The sequence below is a fragment of the Mixophyes fleayi genome, chromosome 10 (assembly GCF_038048845.1).
Source record: "Mixophyes fleayi isolate aMixFle1 chromosome 10, aMixFle1.hap1, whole genome shotgun sequence".
Lineage (NCBI taxonomy): Eukaryota > Metazoa > Chordata > Amphibia > Anura > Limnodynastidae > Mixophyes > Mixophyes fleayi.
Window position 1 is genome coordinate 54,224,568 of NC_134411.1, and position 24,193 is coordinate 54,248,760.

At 39.3% G+C, this 24,193-nt stretch overlaps 1 protein-coding gene across 16 annotated transcripts in view; it reads left to right on the forward strand.

The window, feature by feature from the left end:
* The window catches only part of NRXN2 (neurexin 2), a 725,960-nt gene that overhangs the window by 255,898 nt on the left and 445,869 nt on the right, over positions 1-24,193 (forward strand). For all 16 annotated transcript variants that reach the window (XM_075188775.1, XM_075188784.1, XM_075188781.1 and 13 more), the window contains 2 exons: positions 8,445-8,606; positions 21,828-22,302. In XM_075188775.1, the coding sequence (XP_075044876.1) occupies positions 8,445-8,606; positions 21,828-22,302 (637 nt within the window). The remainder of the gene's footprint in view (positions 1-8,444; positions 8,607-21,827; positions 22,303-24,193) is intronic.

The following is a 24,193-nucleotide window of genomic DNA, read 5'->3' on the forward strand; positions in this document are numbered from 1 at the left end:
AGGGAGTGGGACTAAGATGAATCGCATCATTAGGCTCCATCACCACCCACTTTTCATGGGAGGGAGCAAGAATATGGGAGGTAACACTGCTCTCTCAGGCATTTGGGAGAACTCCGACAAATTCGGGAGTCTCCCGGACATTGCAGGAGATTAGGGAACTATGTGCTATTGATGCTGGATAGTTTATGGATCTTTAGAATCCTCTTCTCACAGATGGCAGATTATAATTATGTGAATTCAGTACTGAAAACATAGCACCACTTAATTAAATCTCTGCAAATCCCACGGTACAGCACACTTCACATGGTTAAAACATGTTCCCATCCAATAATAGTCTACTTGCATTGCGCAGCCTGAGTTCATAAACATCAGAAAAAATATAAATTCTAAATGTCCCCAATTGCTAAATATAATATTTGTTTTAAAGACCCTTGACATATTAAATATTGCCAAAATGCACAATAACTGATATCTTGGGTGTAATTCCCAGTATCTGCTAATGCCTTAACTAGTGTATAATTTAATATTTACTGAAGGATATAATTTAAAATAAACAATATTTTAATTATTAATGTGCAGTTATCGTATTACGTAGGGATATGCATGATATGCATTGATGCTCTGGTTAAAGGGTAAATATCCATGGAGATTGCGTTAACATTTTCCATTTTCAAATCACATTAAATGGGTGCCTGCCTCTTCTGTTTTCCTTAAGTAATTGTTATACTGTAATCATATCCTAGCATTCTATGCAGGGGCTGGCTGGCAAATTTTAGCCTGGGGGGCAAGACTCGACTCAGCAGCCTATTAGGAACATTTTAAAGAAAAAAAAAATGCAGATGGCCCAGTGACCCAGCTCAAGATAGCCCACTATAGAACTGGCCTGGGGTCCTGCCCCCCGTCCCTGTATGCCCCTAATTCTATGGGGCATATTCATTTGTCTCCGATGTTGTAAGATATTCACAATGTGTATTTGTACATTAGAGGGATGATCTTAAGTTGGGAGCAAATCGAGCTACTGGTCCTCCAGCTATTTCACATTCACGGGAGTTCTGACAAATTGTAGCCCGGGGGCAAGACTCAAATCAGCAGCCTATTAGGAACATTTTAAAGGAAAACAAATGCAGATGGCCCAGTGACCCTGCCCAAAGTAGCCCATTATGGGACCGGACCGTCCCAGCCTGCCCATGTTCTAGTTGCCCCTCACTGGTTTAGACCATGAATGTAGCGTATTATATTTAATGTGAAATGAACAGATGCTTCTCCAGAACACTAAAGTGTGCCTGGAAATGTTAACATTTTTTATTTGTTGACTTGTACATGTCTTCCTGCAACATTGCTCAAATACATTGGTCTATGTTATTGCTTAATGCTTGTTCTTTTCAGGCATATATCTATACCCACAAGATAGATTGTTCATTTTCATTGTCCTTTCATTGCCCCTCCATGCGTCATCTCCAGGAATTTCTGACCAGGAAGCCTCAGCATTCTCAAATGATGATATGTTCAGACAGCATAACATTAAATTATATGGGGAATGCTGTTCCCCTCTCACTTTATTGTTGGGCTAACATTGCCTGCGTTGTACAGGTAAATAGTGAGAGAATTCCCAAAGACTGACATACGTGGGTACATAAAGCTGTGTCACTGTCCTTAATGTGGTCAACTAAGGCACAAGGATTTTATCTGTACTATTTACCAAACATTAATATATTTCACATAGAGTAGACACTGTGAAACAATTAGACAAACACCATACTGTACACTCCACTATCCATTTCTACACTACGAAATTCATACAAACATATTGCTCACTCTATTCAAACTTGTTTGCCGACTACCAGTATAAAATAAATTCAATTTAGCTCCATAATTAAAAAATAAATGTAAAGATCATCTTATTAACACTATTAAACCACACATGTAGCACACCAGTGTTTGGGACTTGAGTATGGTTGGGTATGGTTGTGAAACCCTTGTTTTCATTTTCTGAGCTGCAATATTTTCTAGATTCTTCATAATTTAATTTATGATAAATTTTCATATTATTTAAAGCAAGTGTCGGTAACAAATTGTGGCCATTACCAATTTTCTCCAAATTGTCCGTCAAAAAAATGTTTTGACAGTCATGCATTGAATCTAAAGCTCTGTAATACCACTTTCATACTGCCGCCCCGGCAATATCCCGGGTTGTTAACCCGGGATATTGCCGGGGCACAGGGCAGTAAAGATAACAAGATTCCCGGGTCGGGCGGGTTCATACTGCACCTGCCCGACCCGGGTTTTAGAAAAAAAAAAGTGTTAAAAAAGATTTTAACTAAAAAAAAATACATAAGAAATGTTTACTTAACTTATTTTCAGCCAGCGGTGTCTCCGGTGCGTTGCCAGCTGTCAGGGGGACTAAAATGACGTCATTTCTAGTCCATTAGAAATTACGTCATTTTAGTACCCAGAGGTCCCCCTGACAGCCGGCAACGCACCGGAGACACCGCTGGCTGAAAATAAGTAAAGTAAACATTTCTTATGTATTTTTTATTAATTAAAATCTTTTTTTTTTACTGCACAATTTTTTTTTTTTACAGTATGAATGGTGAGACCCGGGAATTACATGGGTTGCACCATTCATACTGCAGGCGAGCGGGGTCCAACACGGGAATTACCCCTCACAAAATCCCGGGTCTAAGTCCCGCGATTTTGTGGTTGGACTATTTATACTGCACCAAGACCCGGGTTTTTCAGCGTGCCTCTGCAAAAACCCGGGTTTTTGGTGCAGTATGAATGGGGTATAATGTAAAAATGTAAACAAAATGCAAAGAGTATACGTAAAAAATAAGTTCACCTTTCCTTGAAAAGGAAAAAACATATATTCTGCAGCGCCACATGGTGGCCTATAACAAGTGCATTAGTTGTCAATCCTGGCTAAGAGCATGTCAAATAATAATTGAGGGACCACAACATTTTGCAGCCATGCATCATACCAAGTTTGCTGCTGATGGCTCATTCATTTATTTTCCTATTTGTTAGGAATAAAAACATGGATTACTGTTGTTAAACAAAAAAAGCACACTGCATATTTTACTGTTATAATAATGACTTTCTTTTAATTTAAATTTTACACTAAAAGAAGTCCTGATGATGAAGTATAGATGCCACATAGATTGAATAAATACAAATGTAATGAAATAAAACAAAATATTTTAGATTAAAAAAAGTGTGGTATGGTTCTATTGTTTATTTATATATTGTAGCAAGATTAACATAGAATGACATTAAGCAATACCTGGTGGTAAAACAGGATGAGATACCTCCCAACATTTGTCTCTAAGGCAGCGGGACAGGGCTGTGGTCAAGTCATAATTGGGCGTGGCCATATGCCACGGGGTGCCCCGTTCTCCCCTCCAAACATCATTTGCGGTTCCTATTCACTGCTGTTCTGCCATGCAGAGTAGCAGAGAAAGACACATGCCTCCCAAATTTGCCACCCCATGAGACAAAGCTGTCCTGATCTGAATGGCGGGACAGCGTTAAATTCCTGAAATCAGGACTGTCTGGCTGCCTATATTGGGAAAGTTGGGGGATATGGGATGATGATCAGCTGAGTAACTATCACCACAGCAACCCATGTGGCTGCTACAAGGTTTGACAGTGAGGGGGGGGGGGCTGTCAATAACCCAACAACATTTTGCTATGGAGCACAGCAACTCCTGGTGATGATATGAAGTAGGGCCATATAAATAAGGAGCACTTTAGATAAATATTGGGGTATGGGTTCCTTTTATGTTCAAGTGTCTTCCTCTTAACCTTAACCCTAACTGCATTTTGTTAACAGTTGCTACAGAGAGAATTTATGAGTGGATTAGTGATTGCTCAATTATTTCCATCAAAACAATTTTATGTGATCTTTGGAGAGCAGTGTGTGTTCTTATCTATAGTATTTTCATTGGCTGCTTTGCCTCTGATTTATGTAAGTTGTTTGAGATTTTTATACTGCAACATTCTATGTAAATCCAAAAGTGTAAAATATATTGGAAACTTTTTCCTGAGACTTGTACTACTTTATATTTCACTACAAATCAAAATTTTTCTTAACATCCTAGCTGTATTTGTAATTCAACTGCTTTTCTGTGCATCAGGTGTCCTATTAGTGTATTTTATGTGACAGGTTATTGAGGTCCACCGTTCTCTGTTCAAGAAATACATCTAAAGATGTTCTACTAAACATGTTTATAAAAGAAAGGTATTAAAAGTTTAAAGTAGAATTGGGCAATCATGTTTTTTCATAGTTTTCTGGTGGTAAATCAGCCCCGATGCACAGAAAGAAGCATCTAGTTATTTGGATGTGATTTTTAGCCATAAGTGTAGATATATCTTCAAAAAAAATTGCATGTGATACATGTTTATTTTAAAGAGCTTGGTGGCAAAACTACAGTCTGGCCAGCTCAGGCACATTTCTAGATTGAACAGTTCTAATGTAGCAAGGTCGGCAAGCTTATGCCTGCAAACATGCTTAAGCAGTCATAGGCCCATAACACTTACTAACAACTAAATGAATTTCTATGCAATTTTTGTTACCACACACTGAGCAATGCCCAGCCAAAGAGACATCTATTACAGGAATGGTGGGGCCTCGGAGGTAGCCAACTCAAGTTCTTGGAAGACTGTATGTTTAGCCAGTTGCACTCCATCAACAGTTGGGATACTTAATATCCCAACTGTTGACATTAAAACATATCCATCAAAACTCGGAACTAAGGGAGCCCATACATATGAGCACAATTACAGTAATTAATATATATGATCACCCATCCAGCTGTGGCTGTGACAGGCTTCCTCCAATGGTCTCGTCTAGATTTATTTACATGGGGCAGTGATACTCAGGACATTTTTAATGCAGTCGAATACAATTTGGACCATATATGATAGATGGCTCACAATTAGAATTCATAGTAATAGAGTTGAAAATGGAAGAGCCTAAAATAACTTGTATTTCAGCCCTGAAGTTCCTTCTTTCAAAGAGGGAAGTGTCATCTTTTAAGTGAATTGTTGGTTGACCAATTTATGTTGAAATACCCTAGATCAAATTATGAAAAAAAAGTTTTAAAAAATGTACTAACCTTAATAATCTTAATCCTATCCCCCAGCTTTAACCCTAGACTTATATCAATCCCGTTATCTAAAACTATTAAAGTACTTGTACCAGTGGAAACATTCCATATATGAATGAAACCCACTAATGTAATTTTTGCCCTAGGCCTACCAAAGACCTAAAATATCTTTTTGTTCTTTATTTTAGTGATCCTAAATCAAAATATATTGATCCAATAACATGTTTTAGTTCATTCATGTATATAAGTTATATAAAGAAATGATTTCTCTGTACTTTTTTTTTTTTACTTTTCTTTCATTTATAATATCACATATAACTGGAACTTAGATAATGTTTGAATGGGGTCTAAAGAGGAGTTTGTTTTTAAACTTTAAAAAATGTAAACTATAGGCATTAGTAGACTAGCAAGAAAGCAGAAACTCTGCATTTCTGAGAATTTTAGGCCTGTCACCCTTGCCAATGCATTTATTACTTGACCTGCTTCACTGCAATCCTCAAATGTTTTATTTTTTAAGTATTTTTCCAATTATAAATTATTTTTATTTTTAAGTAGAAATTCAGAGGAATCACAGGAGACTGTCTTATATGTCTTATTGCAGGTTAAAATTAATGTAAACGGGATCCTTTATCAAATTATAAAGAGATACATGATAATTACCGTCATGTTTTATGCTCTATATGAAACATTTTAGAAATTGGTAAGGCTTTAACATTACTTTTTTGCTGGGTCAGTAGCATCCAGTCTAACATCAAAATTGATATCAGCAGTGTAACAGTGGCCTGCCTACCATGCTATGCTATAGATCAGACAGAGTGGAGGACAGTTATCAAAATGGGTACAAATGTGTTGTAATCTAAAACACCTAATCAAACATCCACTGGTTGCTATGGGTTACAACACATTTTTCATCCTGTGCACCTTTTTTCATAAATGTTGTCCACAGTGTGCTGTTTGAAGACTGCAGAAGATTTTGGCGACCAGGGGGTAAATGTATGAACGTGCGGGTTCTTCAACACCCGCGTGTTCGGCGATTAAATTTCAAGCGGCGCTGCATTGTAAAGGGAAACTTCCCTTTACAATGCAGCGCCGCTTGAAATTTAATCGCCGAACACGCTGAACACGCGGGTGTTGAAGAACCCGCGCGTTCATACATTTACCCCCTGGACTCCAATAAAATGGGAAAACAAAATCTATCAGAACTAGCAGATCCATGTAGTCTGAATCACTTTCTAATAGTTATCAAAAACTCAACTACTATCAGCTTACATGAACCCACAGTAACTGCCTGGCAGGGTAAACCTTCTAAAACATTGTAATGTCTATTCATGTTTGTGCAATTGTGTCAAGTTTAATGTATTTGTATTTTGGGGGGATAGTAGCTGTTACCTAAAATGAAAACACCAGCACAGTGTTACTTTATATGCTAACTGCATGTCCATGTGTTACTAACAGTGGCTGCAAAGCAACACAAACACAACAAAGCTGTGAACAGGTTTTTATCCACAAATGACCAGGGTGTGCTGGAAAATAAAGTCATCCTTTGATAACATAAAAATGCCCAAAACAGAGCAGTACAAATCTCACATAATAATGCACTCTCTGTCATATGAAATGCATTATGTAGTTTCAACAGATTTCAACTTCAGAATACACATGGAGCACAACAATTTTCCATCTGACAAATTTGCGCCTACAGACTCAATAGAAGGCTACGTTATATTAAAGCATACTACTGTTATAAAGTATAATTTTTATCATTATAAAAGAAAGTCCACATATAAAAGATCCCTTGACATATGCCTCAATATGTATTATGGCCTGTAGAGTTGAGAGTTTAAGAGTTGGTTAAACACAGATCCAACTCTTAACACGATGTCCGTCACACAACTGAAACACTCTTACTAGACGCATGCTCAAAACAAGCTCCTTCCTGGTTCAGTAGTATAGGGAAATGGTCAGCATAGGTGTGGTCAGCTGTATGTGAAAAAACAAAGTCATTTAGAGTGCACAGTGGTTGCCGTGTAAGGTGGACAGGTACAGTCTCTCCCGTCTCTGACTGTTTGAAATGTGATCAAAACTGTTTGATGCCCTCAAACCTGTTTATTGTTCACTTGATTTGAGTCTGAATTATTCACATCAAATGTGATCATAATGCATGCCTTTCAAACTTACAAAGGTTTGAGAATTTCTTGCAATTTTTCTTTACACATTCCAAACTAGTTTGAGAATACTTTGGGGTAGATTTATCAAACCTTCCTAAAAATCAGTGTCTAGCTACCATTTTCTAGAATGTACTAGATAAATGATAATTAGAATACAAAGGTTGCTATGGACAACACATCCGATTTTCCTTTATAGAATGCTTGATAAATCTACCCATTTAAATATTAATTTATTTATTGGTAAATAACCTATATTTATAGCCATTGGCACATTAATAACTCTAAAGAACAAACGAGTCATACATAAGTGTAGTGTATTATTATAATTTATTATTTCATCTTGATCACCCTTTCTTAATGGAGAGCTTAGTTGTATAAACCTTTATTCTGATTTAACTATAAAAATGTAGAAGACAATATGAGACATTTCCATAGCTATCTATTATTAATTTTGGTTAGGTCATCCTAATTAAAGATCTAAAAAGTGACTTAGAAAAGTACAATGGTGAAAATGCTAATTTATTATTAGGGAAGGTAGGGTAAACCAAATTACTGGTATGCCAAATTAGGCTAAGATATAGTAGGGAAGGGACATGACTTGAAAATAGATAATGCAACATATTTGAAAAAGAAAAAGTGAAGTAGACAGGTGAAGAATTGGGAGAAGACTAGATGTCTCATGGAAGGTAAGGTCAGCCCTGCTTTTCCTCCTTGGAGCTGTTCAAATAAACATACAATGCTTCCCTTCAATACCTACTTCCCACAAAAAACACAATTTTCTTTACACACTCTATCACCCATCTCAAACTCTTACCCTATCTTCTTCTGTTAAACCTATGTTTCTCAGTCCAAATATTCCTTTACCAATAGCTTTTTTTCTCAAACTCTTCCTATACCAATCTCCTTATATCCTCCCTCCCTTTCCGCCAATGGTGAAGAGCTGGTCTTACCCCAGAGACAGAACAGACATGAAAATGGTGAGACATCAACAGCTTTTGTACCTTCACCTAACTTTTGTTTTTTCACCCTCCTTTCCCTCTCTCCTCACTTTCTTCCTTTGGATCTCTCTCTCTCTTTCTTTAATCTTTATCCTTTCTTCTGGACCTTCTGTCGGCCTTCCTTGCTTTCCCTGTTTCTCTCTTTCCTCTTGGATCCCATCCACTTCAACTTTCAGGTCACCATTTCAGTTGATGGGATTCTCACTTCAACGGGTTACACCCAAGAGGATTACACCATGTTGGGGAGTGACGACTTTTTCTACATTGGGGGCAGTCCGAACACAGCTGATCTCCCAGGGTCCCCTGTCAGTAACAACTTTATGGGCTGCCTTAAAGATGTGAGTATTATGACAAATAAGTATCACTGTGTAATGCACAAATTCTAGTATCCATTATTTATTTATTCATTAATTCATCTATCATTCACAATGTGTGTAGTGCTTGCTTTGATCGGGCAATGGTTCTCAATCTACTTTCAGAACAACAAGACCAGTTCATTGATGTCTGAAACCTTATGGTAACTTCAAAGTAGAGAACAAATATAGGGGGCTCTTTTGCTAGAATTGCCCATAAAAATTATCATGACCAAATATACAGAATAAAACAGATACAAAGAATTAGTCTAGTTTACATAACAAGGGAAACCACAATGTGAATTTATGAATAGCTTGTGCATGGGGTAAAAAACAACACGAGGCTTTAGATAAAGAAAGAAAATATTTTCTAACATAAGTTCATCCTGGTTGTCCATATTCAAAGCAAGGTCTATTATTTTAAGCAGTATACAAAGGAGACCCCATTCTGATAGCAAATATACAAAAAAGGAGTAAAATGCAGAGACAATTCAAGCAGATCCATTGGGGTGACAGGTATATAAACAAAACATACAGGTGTTTAGGCCAACTACAGTGCATGAGACATAAATATGCCAATTAGCAAACAGCAAAGTATAACATGTATATAGCTTAATGAAACAACCGTACAGCACCTCTGGCCACATTCTTCCTGGATTGTACTAGGTTAAAACCTCTATGGATGCTCTCCATGACTGCTTTACATACGAGTGCACACTGTTTTTGCTACATATTTGTCGGGATAATACTACTACATTGCTTGCCTGATCTATATAGATCCTATTTTCTTACACATTTTATACCCTCACCATAACACAATGAATAGCACAAAACACAAATGTTTTCCCTTGTGGTCATTAGCACCATAAATGTAAAAAATACACATATATAAAAATACCTCTAAGCTATTGACAGTGTATATGGATAAATAAAGGTGATTCTACATGCTTTCAGTAGAATCATAATTGGTCATGTTTATGTTCCAGCCTCACCTTCCATTTTAAGGAGAAAAGTTTGTTATGAGCACTTGGGAAACAGTGATCATAATATGGTCTCATTTGAAATTAGTTTCCAGAAACAACAGTATAAGGGATCAACTAGGACTTTAAACTTTAAAAAGGCAAATTTTAATATGCTAAAGGAGTCTATAAAGAGCATAGACTGGGACAAAGCCTTTGAAGGAAAAAATACGGAAGAAATGTGGGCTGTCTTTAAAATGTTGTTGGAAACATACACGTATAAGTTCATTCCTATGGGAAATAAACGTAAAAGAATTAAGTCTAAACCAATGTGGCTAAATAAAAAGGTAAGGGAAGAAATGCAAAGGAAGAAGTGTGCATTTAAATTGTTTAAGTCTGAAGGGTCAGAGGAGTCCTTCCATAGGTACAAGGAATGTAATAAAACATGCAAAAAGGAAATTAGATTGGCTAAATTAGAAAATGAAAGGCACGTTGCAAAAGAAAGTAAGACAAACCCCAAAAAGTTTTTTAAGTATATAAATGGCAAAAGGATTAAAAAAGATAATATAGGACCCCTAAGAAGTGAGATGGGTGAATTGATAAATGATACTAAGGAAAAAGCAGAGATATTAAACACGTTCTTTTTTTCAGTATTTACCAGAGAGGAACAAATGGCAGGAGTAATACATAAAAATGGAAATGAAACCATGCCATTAATTAATACTTGGTTGTCAGAGGAAGAAGTCCAAAGGCGACTGAAGAATATTAAGATAAATAAAGCTCCAGGTCAAGATGGCATACACCCAAGGGTCCTTATGGAGTTAAACTCGGAAATAGCTAGACCGCTATTCTTAATTTTCAGAGATTTAATCTCATCAGGCTCAGTACCAAGGGATTGGCGAATAGCAGATGTGGTGCCGTTGTTTAAAAAGGGGACGAGATCACAACCAGAGAATTATAGACCTGTAAGCCTGACATCAATAGTGGGGAAACTACTGGAAGGTATTTTAAGGGACAGTATTCAGGATTACTTGGTACGCAATAAAATTATTAGTGGGAATCAACATGGATTTGTGAGGGATAGGTCATGTCAAACTAATCTAATTAGTTTCTACGAGGAAGTTAGTGGGAACTTAGACCAGGGCAGGACAGTAGATGTGGTCTACTTAGATTTTGCAAAGGCCTTTGATACAGTGCCACACAAGAGGTTGGTTTACAAAATAAGGGAACTGGGTCTAGAAATCAAAATTTGTACTTGGATCGAAAACTGGTTAGAGAATAGGGAACAGAGAGTTGTGATAAATGGAACATTTTCTAATTGGTCAAAGGTTTTAAGTGGAGTACCTCAAGGTTCCGTGCTGGGACCACTCCTTTTTAATATATTTATTAATGACCTTGGTGATGGTTTAGAGAGTAAAGTTTCTATTTTTGCAGATGACACTAAACTCTGTAAGGTAATAAAATCAGAGCAAGATGTAGCTTCTCTACAGAGGGACTTAAATAAACTGGAGGATTGGGCGGCTAAATGGAATATGAGGTTTAACACAGATAAATGTAAGGTTATGCATTCAGGGATCAAAAACAAGAACGCAATCTATAAATTAAATGGAATTAATTTGGGAGAATCTATAATGGAAAAGGATTTGGGAGTGCTCGTAGACAGTAGACTTAGCAATAGTGCTCAATGTGAAGCAGCAGCTGCAAGGGCAAACAAAGTATTGGCATGCATAAAAAGGGGCATAGATGCAAGGGAAGACAGTGTAATTTTGCCACTGTATAAATCATTGGTAAGACCTCATCTTGAATATGCAGTACAGTTCTGGGCACCACTCTATAAAAAAGATAATTTGGAACTAGAAAGGGTTCAGAGAAGGGCGACAAAATTGATAAAGAGTATGGAGTCATTAAGTTATGAGGAAAGGTTAGCCAGTTTAGGCATGTTTACTTTAGAAAAGAGGCGTCTAAGGGGAGATATGATTACTATGTACAAATACATTGGGGGTCAATACAGAGAGCTTTCATGGGAACTTTTTACCCCAAGGACCATACACAGGACACGTGGTCATCCCCTAAGGTTAGAGGAGAGGAAATTTCACAACCAGCAAAGGAAGGGGTTCTTTACAGTAAGGGCAGTCAAGATATGGAATTCATTGCCAGGGAAGGTTGTGATGGCAGATTCAATAGATATGTTTAAGAAAGGGTTAGACAAATTTTTAACGGAAAGGTGTATCCAGGGATACGACCGTTAATTTAAAATAAAGGATAGTAGTGGATATAGGGTAAAATTGGATTGCAATATTGAGTCTGGGGGGATTTTCAAAATTGAAACAGATGGGCGGTTGCTTACTCTGGATTAATTTTAAATATGAGTGCAGGATCGCAGGAGATCCAAAATAGGTTGAACTTGATGGACTGGTGTCTTTTTTCAACCTCATCAACTATGTTATCGCCAGGTATCACTGTAGTGTCATAAAAAGTAATGGGAGGAGAATTACACTAGTGAAAACTAACCACATGTTGCCCTATAATTCTCAAATAACCTCATCTTTTATAGGCTAAGCCTTGTGGTTGATCTTCATTATGTATTAATATCTGCCCATGGAAGAGGCTTATGAGCATCATGGCTCATGGCTATAGCCCAATGAAACAACCTTACAGCACCTCAGGTTTGTATATAATTAGTGATATTTAGGTTCCAGCCTCAACTTCCATTTTAAGAGGAAACGTCCTAGTTAACACTACTGAGCCAAGAGGCGCAGAGTCTAACATGCCTACAATGATCACCAGGGACCCCTGCAAGGAGGTTTGGTCTTAAATGCGTAGGACAAGAAAGTTGTAACCCTCAGAGCCAGTCACAAGCAAGGTACCTGGAATCACAGATAGAGCATAGTAGACAAGCTGGGTCAGAACCAGGAGATCTAAACAAAGCCAATACATGAAGCAGGTGGGTAGCCAGGGTAGCCGAGGTCAAACCAGAAAGTCCAAACAGAACCAGAACATGAGCAGAGAATTGATCAGGAACAAGCAAGTCAGTAAAAGGAAATCCAACATAGAAAAGAACCAGAGGTGAAGGTTACTGACAAGAATCAAGACCAGACCTAGAAGTGATCCAACACTCTGGTGCTGTATGATTATTAGAGCCTGTCCTATATAGAGGTATTTCCAGTATGTCTTTTAAAAGTTGCGCCCCATTGCCTAGCAATGGGATACTTCTATTCTAGCTGGCCGGCTGAATTCTAGAAAGTTATATCCCATTGCTAGGCAATGCGATCAATGCTGAGAGCTGAAGTAATCTGTCCTTGGAAAAGTGCAGGGACGGCGCCTGAAGTACCCACCTCTTAGAGGCATGTGCATAATTAGCCAAGATTTTACTTGTTTGAGGAAATTTTTCTTGAATTTGGCTAGAATAGTGTTCTCCCCAGCACCTATTTCCCGGGTGCTGCACCCGGCTGTTTTTACTTGCCATCCGACTCTTGGAGCCCAACAGAGTCCTATTATAATAGAGTAAACCATTGTTTCTCCTATTATAACAGACACTATGTGAGCACCACAGCCAGCAGTGTGTGTTAGACCACTGACTACCAGTCTGACCAGTCATGGCAGGTGTAGGCAATAACCTCCAACATTTTTCATTATTACTGCAAAGTATTACAACTGCCCCACCCGACTGCTTCTTAATGCCACCCAGCTGGCAAATTTGTCTGGGGAGAAAACTGCAGAAGACGTGGAGTATGAACCTCTATTAAATTGACCCAGGACTTTTCTTCAGGTCCGTAGCCCTTCCCATCAATTAAGAGTTGAAAAACCGGGAATCCAATAACGGTTAGACTTCTTCTCCAAACTGGGTCTCGATAGAAGAGGGATGTGCTGGCTCTTTAAAGAATTTATCCAGCCACTGTTTTTTCAACAAGGAAATGTGGAATATATTGTGGGTTATAAAGGAAGAGGATAACGCCAGTTTAAAAGTCACCAGATTAGTAACTTGTAAGATGCGGTGGGGTCCAATATAGCGAGAAGCCAGTTTCCTGGTAGATATTCGGAGTTTCAGATTCTTTGTGGATAATCAAACTCTGACTTCTACTTGCAATACCAGTTCTGGTCACCGTCTCTTTCCAGCCGCTTTTTTTGTAGCGAAAAGACATCTCTACCAATTTCCTTTGTTTGGGACCAAATGTGAGAGAAATCTTGGTTCTTGGTTGAGTTCTTGAGAGAAGAAAATACAGGCAATTCAGGGTGGGTACCAAGACAATGAAGTCGGGAGTGGAGCCAGAGGATCCATGTAGATGATTGTTATGGGAGAATTTGGCCCATGCAAATAAGTCACTCCAATTACCCTGATTCTTGAAAGAGTGAACTATCAAGAAGAGCGCTAGGTCTTGATTCACCCATTCTGTCTACCCGTTCGTCTGGGGATAATATTTAAAGAGGAAGTTGAGTTTAATCATCATCATCAACATTTATTTATATAGCACCAGCAAATTCCGTAGCACTTTACAATTGGGGACAAACAGAAATAAATAATACTGGGTAAAACAGACAGAGGTAAGAGGGCCCTGCTCGCAAGCTAACAATCTATAGGTGAATGGGAGTTGGATACATGAGGTTAAATCTACATACTGCGTATTGGTCCCATATTCTTTACAGAAGCCCCCCTAATCGGGAGATGCATTGAACACCTCAGTCAGAAATAAAGAGCCATGAATACAAAAGATCTCTTTAATAAAGAGATTGGCCAAGGCTGGTGCAGAAGGTAGTCCTTTAAGTGAAACATTTTGGCTCAACCATTACCCAGACAGTGTTTAACCCTTTACTATCAGTTAGATCTGTTATAAAGTCCGTGGAGATACTGGGCCAAGGCTATGCCTTGATTAAGACAATGAGCTGTCTGAAGGTAGACTAAATTCTTGTGGTCAGTGAATACAGTGATTGAATGAACAGTGCCTTATAAGAGGTAATGCTATTCCTCCAGTCCTGTGTTAATCGCCATTAATTCCTTATTACCTCTTCTGTAGTTCTTCTTGGCTGGCAAGAACATAATTGAGAAAAATCCACAAGGATAACACCTCCCAGAAGAATCTTTTTGGGACAAAACTGCATTAATCCCTTTTGTGGAGGCATCCATTCCAAGTTAGAATGACTGGGTGATGTCTGTTTGTAAGGCTTTCTTCCATTCATCACCCTGATGGATTCTGATGATTGAACGCAGTTCTCAGAACAAGATCAACCCCAAGAAGTAACTTCATTCAATCAGACTGGGGAGAATGCATCTGGAGCCACGTTAGGCCCAAATTGATATGGTTAACAGCCTGAGGTAGAACTAGTAAGTTGATCCATTCTGAGTGGAGCAACCCTACTTGGAGTCAAGTAGGGAGGGTTCATTTGAAGTTTGTTCCATTAAGGACTCTTACCGTCCCCTGCATTTAAAGATAGGGCATTATACAAGGGTTGGGTGAATAATTAAAGTTTCCTTGCCATTGAGACAGAAATCAAATTGCCAGCAGAACCGGATTCTACAATTCAGAGAGAGTAATGGGACTCCTTGAATTGTGGATCGTCATCAGCATGAGAAAGTTGGAACAATTATTAATTAAGGGAGGCTGTTTCATACCTCTTCACTCTGCCTCCCTAGTACCAGTTAGGATTTTGTTTTCCCGGTCTCTTATGGCAATTCACTAGAATGTGACTGGTTCTGCCCCGTAGAGGCATAGGTTGTTTTTAAACCTCCTTTCTCACTCCTCTTGTGAAAGACAGGAACAAACCACTTGCATGGGCTCTTCTGATGTTAGAATAGGAGTATGGAACCTGGGTTGCACTCATTCTGGAGGCTGATGGGAGTGTTCCTTCTCCTGGGTCCGCTCACTGAAGTGGATGTCAATCCTGATGCATAAGGAAATTAATTAATATAGGCCTGAAAGAAGTTTCATCCTTGATTCAATTAGTCAAACTTTGCCAAAAGACCACCACAAAGGCTTCATTGCTCCTTCTAATCTCAGAAGCAAGGGTGGGGAATTGCACAGCACATTTGCCCACCACCGTGGAGCCAGGCTCAAGGATTTTCTAAAGGTCGTAGCCTCATAGGTACCAGTACTGGTGGCTTCAGAGAAGCTTGAATAGTATTCATGTAAACAGTGAGTCATTGCAGGCATTGAAAAGTGGAGTCTGAGTTGATTCTACTCATATAGTGAGATATTGAAGCAAATCACAAGGCGATGGATCTCCAGCACTGCCCATGTGGGCCAGAGTATCCTGTCAAAACTACACTAAGGAGAATGGATATATGCCTGCTGGTAGATGAGGCTACTGAGCAAAGAGTTGAGGAGTCTAACATTTCCCCATGGGTCACCAGGGACCCCTGCAAGAAGGTTTGGTCTTAGCTGCGTGGGATGTGCAGTTCACAGCCCCCGAGAGCCAGTCGCTAGCAATGTAGCTGGAAAATGGGCCACACTGCAGGGAGACGAAGGTGTCCATCACCGCTGCAAAGGAAGAGAGTGAGGACGGCACTTGATGGTTACATGGACTAGCAATAATGGACTAGCAATAAATGAAGTGCTTTCTTATTAATTAAAGCTGCTCTTTATTTACTTACAGTTGTATAGAAACCCTTAGCTACTTTAGGCAGTCCCCTCATTGGGTAGTTATCTAGGTTACTTCTCCAGGTTATTAATTGGTGGAAGTAATACCAAGCAGTAAATCAAGTAGGAAATGTCTTTAAGAACATAAACTTTTGTACTGACAGTTTTAGTAAAAAGGCATTGCACTAGGAAGTTATAGCAGCCCCAGGCTAAGCATACAATAGGTTTACTTGAGCCAATATGTGTTCTGCAAGGCATTTCGAAGTATAGAAACTTCTTCTTCAGGCAGAGATTGAATGAAAAATAACCACATGTCTCCCTATAAATTCGCAATTAACCGGAAGAAATTTATGAGCATAATGGCTCAGCGGTGTAACTTGTTCTATCTTTGGCATAAGTTCCCAAATTTTACTAAAACTGTAAGTGCATAAGGTTATGTTTTTAGCTACAATAACTGTTTCCCTCTTGACCTATTGGTAGCATGGTGTATGAGCCATCACACTACTCACGAAGCTCGCTCTGTTCTTTCATTCTAGCTGGTTTCTAGACAGCCGGGACATTATTTGATACTGCTGCTCTGTCTTGGCTGATTGCCTAGTAGCAGTTATGCTTTCTTCCGGATGCTATTGTGGTCAGCTGATTTTCCCTCATATCACAGCAGAGGGGCTTGTCTTCAGGGCACCTCTGTGATTGGCCACCAGAAGTTGTCTCCGGTTACCCTTGCTTGCTGCCTGCCTCGAACATTTGGATTTTGCTGGATGACTCTTGTGTACTTAGCCTAGTGTACAATTATTTCATCCACCAGTTACTACCAGTCTCTATACCCCTTGGTTACCTGACACTAAAGATGAATCTTTACTACTTTGAGCCAATGTCCTGGGGGGCATTTGAGTACCTGTGAGAATTCTGTAAGGCGACTGCTATAGGTGCAGATCTCTCTCCTACGCTGTTCTAAAGATTTATCTGATGTCCATTGGTAGCTTTTACACTTGGTTTTACTTTAGGCAATTCTAGAGAGGTAATCAAGACAACTACATTGTGAGGGGCATACATACAGCGCACAAAGCTTTATATGGTGCAACAAATATAAGGGTAGAAATTATTAACATCAGCTTTTTCTATCTATCTAGATGCACTTTTATCTATTTTTGGTCCATTTGATGTTTTCCAGTGATAATTTCTTCTTTTGAAACTACTATAGAATTCTCAAATAATCCATTGTGAATTTAACTGTTGCTTTGGCACTTGTCATTAGTGCCATTATCTATATTGTTTAGAAATACAAATATACGTTGTGATATCAAACAATGCATTTTTTTTACAAGTCCTCGACTGAAACAATATGCAGGGATGAAAAAGATGAAAATTTACTAAATTCTAAATTTACCCCTGTATTGCAACAATTACAAAAGTAATGTGCTCTATATTAATAATTGCCTTCTTGTGCAACATTACATTGAATAGAGAGAAATCAATATTCTGCAACAAGTAAAACCTATATTACATAAACTATTGCAATGCAAAAAACATTTTTTGTCATCATTTCACACATTTCCAGCAAAACCTAATTGTGATATGTTGACTTTTTCAAGGTATGATAAGCATCTCATAAGTAAAGACTGTATTATTATTATTATTATTAATAATAATTTTTATTTATATGGCGCCACAAGGTGTCCATAGCGCCGTACAGGGACAAACAAATTACAATACAATGGGAGACAGCACAGTACAGTAAACAGTAAGCACAGTAACTTAATAAGCTCAATGCACAGCTAGAGAGGGCGGGGAAGGGGGAGGGAGGATCCGCAAACAACAGGGCCCAAGAAGAAGGGCGCAGAAGACAGGGAGACCCCCAGGGGGGGAGGAGGGAGTGAGAGTGGACGTGGGGTGGAGGACCCTCGAGGAGGAGGGCTAAGTAGCTGGAGAGCAGAGTTAGAAGTGGTGGAAACAGGAGGAGAGATGGCCCTGCTCAGAGGAGCGTACAATCTAAGGGGACGGGTGGACAGACAGAGAGACGCAGGGGAGAGAGGGAGAGTAGGGGGACGGAGGCAGAAGATAAGGTAGAAAGTTAAGTGGGAGACAGAAAGGCTTTAAGAAAAAAGTGAGTTTTTAGGGCCCGTTTGAAACTGGACAGATTAAGGGAAGTTCTGATGGAGGGAGGGAGCTTTTTCCAGTGGAGGGGGGCAGCGCGAAGTCTTGGATACGCGCATGGGAGGAGGTTATAAGGGGGGAAGAGAGGCGACGGTCAGAGGCAGAACGGAGAGGGCAGGATGGAGCATGAATAGAGAGGAAGGTGGAGATGTAGGGCGCAGTGGAGTTGGCGAGGGCCTTGTAGGTGAGTGTGAGGAGCTGTACACAATTTAGTTATTTTTAAATAAGAAAAAAACATTACACATTCCCAACAAAGTCTGCAGATATACTTCTAAATATACTTCTAAGTATTATAGACATACTTCTAGATTTACTTCTGTAAAAAACAATTGTGGTGAGATTTTTCACAGGCATTTGAGACAGGCAGCATGCATCTGGGTTTGGCCCTGTCAACCTCAACAGGATTACTTTCCACTTTGGTAGGGGTTTCAATGCTTCTGGCAACCCTGTCACATGGAGTAAAAGCTATACTAAGTTGGAGCCTTTGCAGTTTGCGTTAACCTGATTAAAGTCCATCCTGATAAATTACGGAGATGTTAGTCATACTGTAAAGATTGTAGATAACCATCATGAAGTCCTTCATAGATCTTCCATTTGGTAGTATAAAATACTCTCAGGACAGAGGCAACTATGGGCAAGACTGTGTGTTATTTACATCTGTAAAAGATGCTGTAAAAGATCTGAGTCTGGACACCGGTGCTTGCCTGGGACACTCTTGCACTGAATAAATCCTGTGGAGAAGGGAGCATCTATTGCGTTTGTACCTGAGTACTACCACTAATGTTTAATAATGTTTTAGTTTTGCAAATAGCAGAAAGAAAGCTGTCCTCTGATGAAGTGGCCAAAACTGCTTGAGTACTGCAATCAGTCCAATAGGGCCAGCACTATCTTTGTCAGATGTCATGACATGGGTAAATCTATGGCCACCAACATATCCACTTCTGTCACAAACAATGTTTGTAACTTGACATGAATTTGTTTGTCATCACTAGCAAGAACAGTGGGTGAGTCTCCACATGGTCCCAGGGTCTTGGCACTTACCTGCTTAAACAAATGTCCTGAAAACTAGGACTACCTGGCTAGTCTGTAATGCCTACATTGCTGGCCTGTTCATTAAGACTGAATACTCACAGCAGCTGCAGGTGGCGCAGCAGTAGATGCTGCTCTAGTGCTTCTGTTTGAGGTGTCAGAAATGTTCTGATGCTCCAGCTGCCTGAACTGCTTCTCTGCAGTCACAGCTAACAAGGGCTGGAGAGAATCTTGCAGATTGCCAAAGTGCCTTGATTTTATTCTCCTCCTCATTCTTATAATAACAATTATTTTCGTTTGAATATTTCTAATACAAAAATAAATGTAAATGTAATGGAATCTACCATCTAAATAACAAAAGCTATAAATAACAAAACAAAAACAAATGAATTACTAAAGTTATTATAATGACACAAAAATAAATCAATCGTGTTTATACGATGTTCTTGTGATCTATAACATGTCTGTAACGCTTATCTAATTCTCTAAATTTCTAAATGTCCTGAAATATGTAAACATGCTGTGTGACTCTTTGCTCATTGTACACAATGTGTTTTTTGTTAATGTCTACCTCAAAATAAAAGCAAAATTTAAAAAACAAAACAAAATCAACTTCACTCAATACAAACTTGACTCTAGCTAAAACAAACATTAAAAAATTTAAATAAATAATAGTACATTTCATGTATACTCCCTCAGTTTATTTCATTGGGTCTTATGTAGAGTTGGATAAATCTATGCTTACAATGTAAGTGTAAAATCATAGTATGCTTAGTATTCTGAGCTGCACATACTTTTTTGATAGATATGATTAAAGTGTATCCTAAGTTAAAAGTGCAGTATACACTTTGAGTGTATCCTACCCAATGCAATTAAATGTTAATTTTAAAAAGTGTGCCCCTCCCAAAAACAACAAGCTTAACCAGTCCTAGTGCTGCCATCTTAGGTTGGTATTAGCAAAATCAGGGAGTCACCTGTATTTACCAGTACCAGCACTAGGCTTTGGAAGCCAGTGTTACTTCCTGTCAAAGTGCCATGGGACTGATTACTCTTATGAGATTCATTTATTCAGCCCTGAATAAATAATGGTACCAAAACATCCTCCAAAAGCAACTTCTATCAACCATCCAAGAACAGTTTGGTGATGAAGAATGCCTTTTCCAGCATGATGGAGCACCTTGTCATAAGGCAAAAGTGATAACTAAGTGGCTCGGGGATCAAAACATCAAAATTTTGGTTCCATGGCCAGGAAACTCCCCAGACCTTAATCCCATTGAGAACTTGTGGTCAATCCTCAGGAGGCGGGCAGACAAACAAAAACCCACAAATTCTGACAAACTCCAAGCACTGATTAGGCAAGAATAGACGGCCATCAGTCAGTATGTGGCACAGAAGTTGATTGACAGCATGCCAGGGTGAATTGCAGAAGTCTTCATAAAGAAGGGACAACACTGCAAATTTTGCCTCTTTGCATAAACTTAATGTGATTGTCAGTAAAATCTTTTCACACTTATGAAATGCTTGTAATTTTACTTCTGTATATCATAGCAACATCTGACAAATGGGTCTAAAAAAGGGGAGGAACACATTGTGAAAATCAATACTTGTGTCATTCTCAAAACTTGAGCATTAGAACATTACTGACACCTCCAACAGAAGCACTAGAGCTGCATCTACACTGCTTGAACTCAAATCCTCTCACATTTTTTTAAAATCATTATTATTTATCTATATATTTTATAGACAAGAATATCATCATTAGCAAGGATCTTGCACAAGAGAGAAAGAAGCTGCAACAGATACTCCTCCTACAGGTGTATGTGTGGCTATTTCTCCCTCAGCATAGTATGTAAGAAGTATTAACACGCTTTAAGCGTAAAGAGGTGCAAGGGGGAGATACATCTCAGTCGAGGGCGGACTGAGACGTAAGTTTTTCTACTGCGTATGTGTAGTTATAAGAACTGGTTTTTTTTGCGCTTATTAGTCAGACTTACATGACCCCCATTGTGTTCTGCTGTCTGGTATCCTCACAAAGAGTTAAGATGGCTGACAGGAAGTTGGAGAGGCGAATCAGCAGGTAAAAATAGAAAAATGCTAACAATATGCAAATTTTGAGGTTGTATTTGATCGGGAATTGATGAATCTTTAATCACTTCCAGGTCTGCATTTACATGTTTGGCCCCGATGTGCTATTTATGGTACTGCCTCATCACTGCAGAACTGTCGGGCCACAATCACATCATAATTTGCTGTATGAAATAAATTTATACTACCAGTAATTAATTCTGAAAATATGTGACTGTTCACTACTTATGGATATGCTTTCTCCATCCACCTATACCTATATATACAACACTTTTAGAGCATTGTTTCATTTTGTGTGTTTATCAAATTGAAAGTTTCAATACATCTTTCTACACTTAAGAGTTTAATGTGTACGTATATTCTGAATTGTAATTTCTATTGTTTCTTCTTTATTTTTCTTCTTGCAGGTTGTATACAAAAATAACGATTTCAAACTAGAACTTTCACGCCTGGCCGCAGATGGTGATCCAAAGATGCGACTAAGTGGTGACCTTCTCTTCCGCTGTGAAAATGTTCCTTCTTTAGACCCTGTGACATTTCAAGTACCTGAGGCCTTTTTACGCCTTCCTCGATGGGAGACCAAAAAAGCAGGATCAATATCTTTTGACTTTAAGACCACAGAGCCTAGTGGGCTTCTCCTTTTCGGTCAGGGAAGACCACGTACTGGTGGTGGTGGTGCACCAGGAGCAGCGCCAGGAACAGTGGCCACGGGAAGACCAGAAAGACCACCAAAAGCAGATTACTTTGCAGTGGAGTTACTTGAGGGAACACTGTATCTTTTGCTTGATCTTGGATCTGGCGGAATTAAGGTGAAAGCAAGTCACAAAAAAGTCAATGATGGAGAATGGTGCCATGTTGACATCCAGAGAGATGGCAGAAAAGGTATGCTCTATTTTATCATATATTATAGAGGATCTTAGAATGCTAAACTAGACTAATTACTCACTATCAATTATATGACTTTCTGTACTGGATGGAGGCAGAAATCAATAATAGTTTTATCAGTTCCATGAATGAAAATGAGTTCTATTGGAAAACACAAAAAGGTAGTTTAGTTATTCCAGACAGATTACCTCTTGTAGTCACTAAAGAAAGACTCTCAATGGACAGATTATTCTTACCCACTTGTTGAATGCATGCTGTGCAGATATGGCTGTGTGGGGGTCATATAACTTTCATTTAGAAATGATGGGCAGAAAATTGTGTCCTCTTCAGACTTTAGATAACTGTAAAAGTACAAAGTAAGCAGAGCATTATAGCAAATACATAATTTTAACTTGTATGCAACATGGAAAGGCATTTGGAATAAATATCCTACTTATAAGACATTACAATCAACAAGAAAAAGGAAAAAAAAAAAGGGGTAGGAGAACATGTCACGTGCCACAGTGAGTGTACATTGCAAAGCAGGCTGTGGTTTTATTTTGCACAAATGCGCCCATTTGCCCAACTATCACATACACATTTGCACATCTCCATTACACTTGTGGGAACTGACCTCTGCACTGCACAACCATTTGTGGAATGTTGGGTTAAGATGAAAATGTTCATGTTGGAAAATACATGACACTTTGAAGTGCTACCTACTATCAGTAAATAACCATCACTTTCAATGACTTCAAATTTTCCTTTTTCTCCTTAAAAATTGCTCAGTTGAGACTCATCTATTACTTAAATCATTGGTTTCCTACTCTGTTGGTATGCGTCTCTTAAGGGGGTATTCAATTGTTCCTCCGGGCGCCGCCGGAACGAGCGCGTTAAAACTATTACCGTTTATACGGTAATATTGCGCGTAATTACTGCTCAGGGAGCTGCGAGCTGAAATTGAGCAAGTAATTACCGTATAAACGGTATGTCACTCACCGGACTGTGAGTGCTTCTTCCCGGACATTTAGGAACCGTGGCCGTCCTCCATCCTGAGGGACTGCGCATGCGCAGCCCTTTCTAAACCTTCAGTGTATGTTCCTTTAACTTAATTGGCAGATCAGGCAACCTCCCTATATTAAGCACCTGTGGTCAACACCACGTTGCCTGATCTTGGAGTCTCATTCCCCATGAGTCTCTGAAGGTGTTCCTGTGTTTCCTCGTTGATTCAGCCCAGCTGATTCCTGTGGTTTCCAAACCACTTCTACCTCTGTGGTTTCCAAACCACTTCTACTACTGTGGTTCCCATACCACAGCTTCCCTTCTGTGTATCATCGTGACTGTGGGCTGATTCCTATCCGCTGCCTCCGTGCACTACAGTCTTCTAACCACTTCAACTCTACCATGTATTATTGGGACTGTTAGCTGATGCCTATCCGCTGCCTCCGTGCACTACAGTCTTTCATTCACTTCCACTCACCTGTTCATGATTGTGACTGCCAGCTGATTCCTATCCGCTGCCTCCGTGCACTACAGTCTTCAACCTGCAACTCGTCTGTGTTTCATCATCGTGACTGCTAGCTGATTCCTATCCGCTGCCTCCGTGCACTACAGTCTTCAACCTGCAACTCGTCTATGTTTCATCATCGTGACTGCTAGCTGATTCCTATCCGCTGCCTCCGTGCACTACAGTCTTCAACCTGCAACTCGTCTGTGTTTCATCATCGTGACTGTTAGCTGATTCCTATCCGCTGCCTCCGTGCACTACAGTCTTCAACCTGCAACGCGTCTGTGTTTCATCGTGACTGTTTGGCTGATTCCTATCCGCTGCCTCTGTGCGCTTCAGTCTTCAGTCCTTGTCAACTCTCCCGTGTTTCCTTGAGTCTGCTGCTACTATTGCTACCCGCTA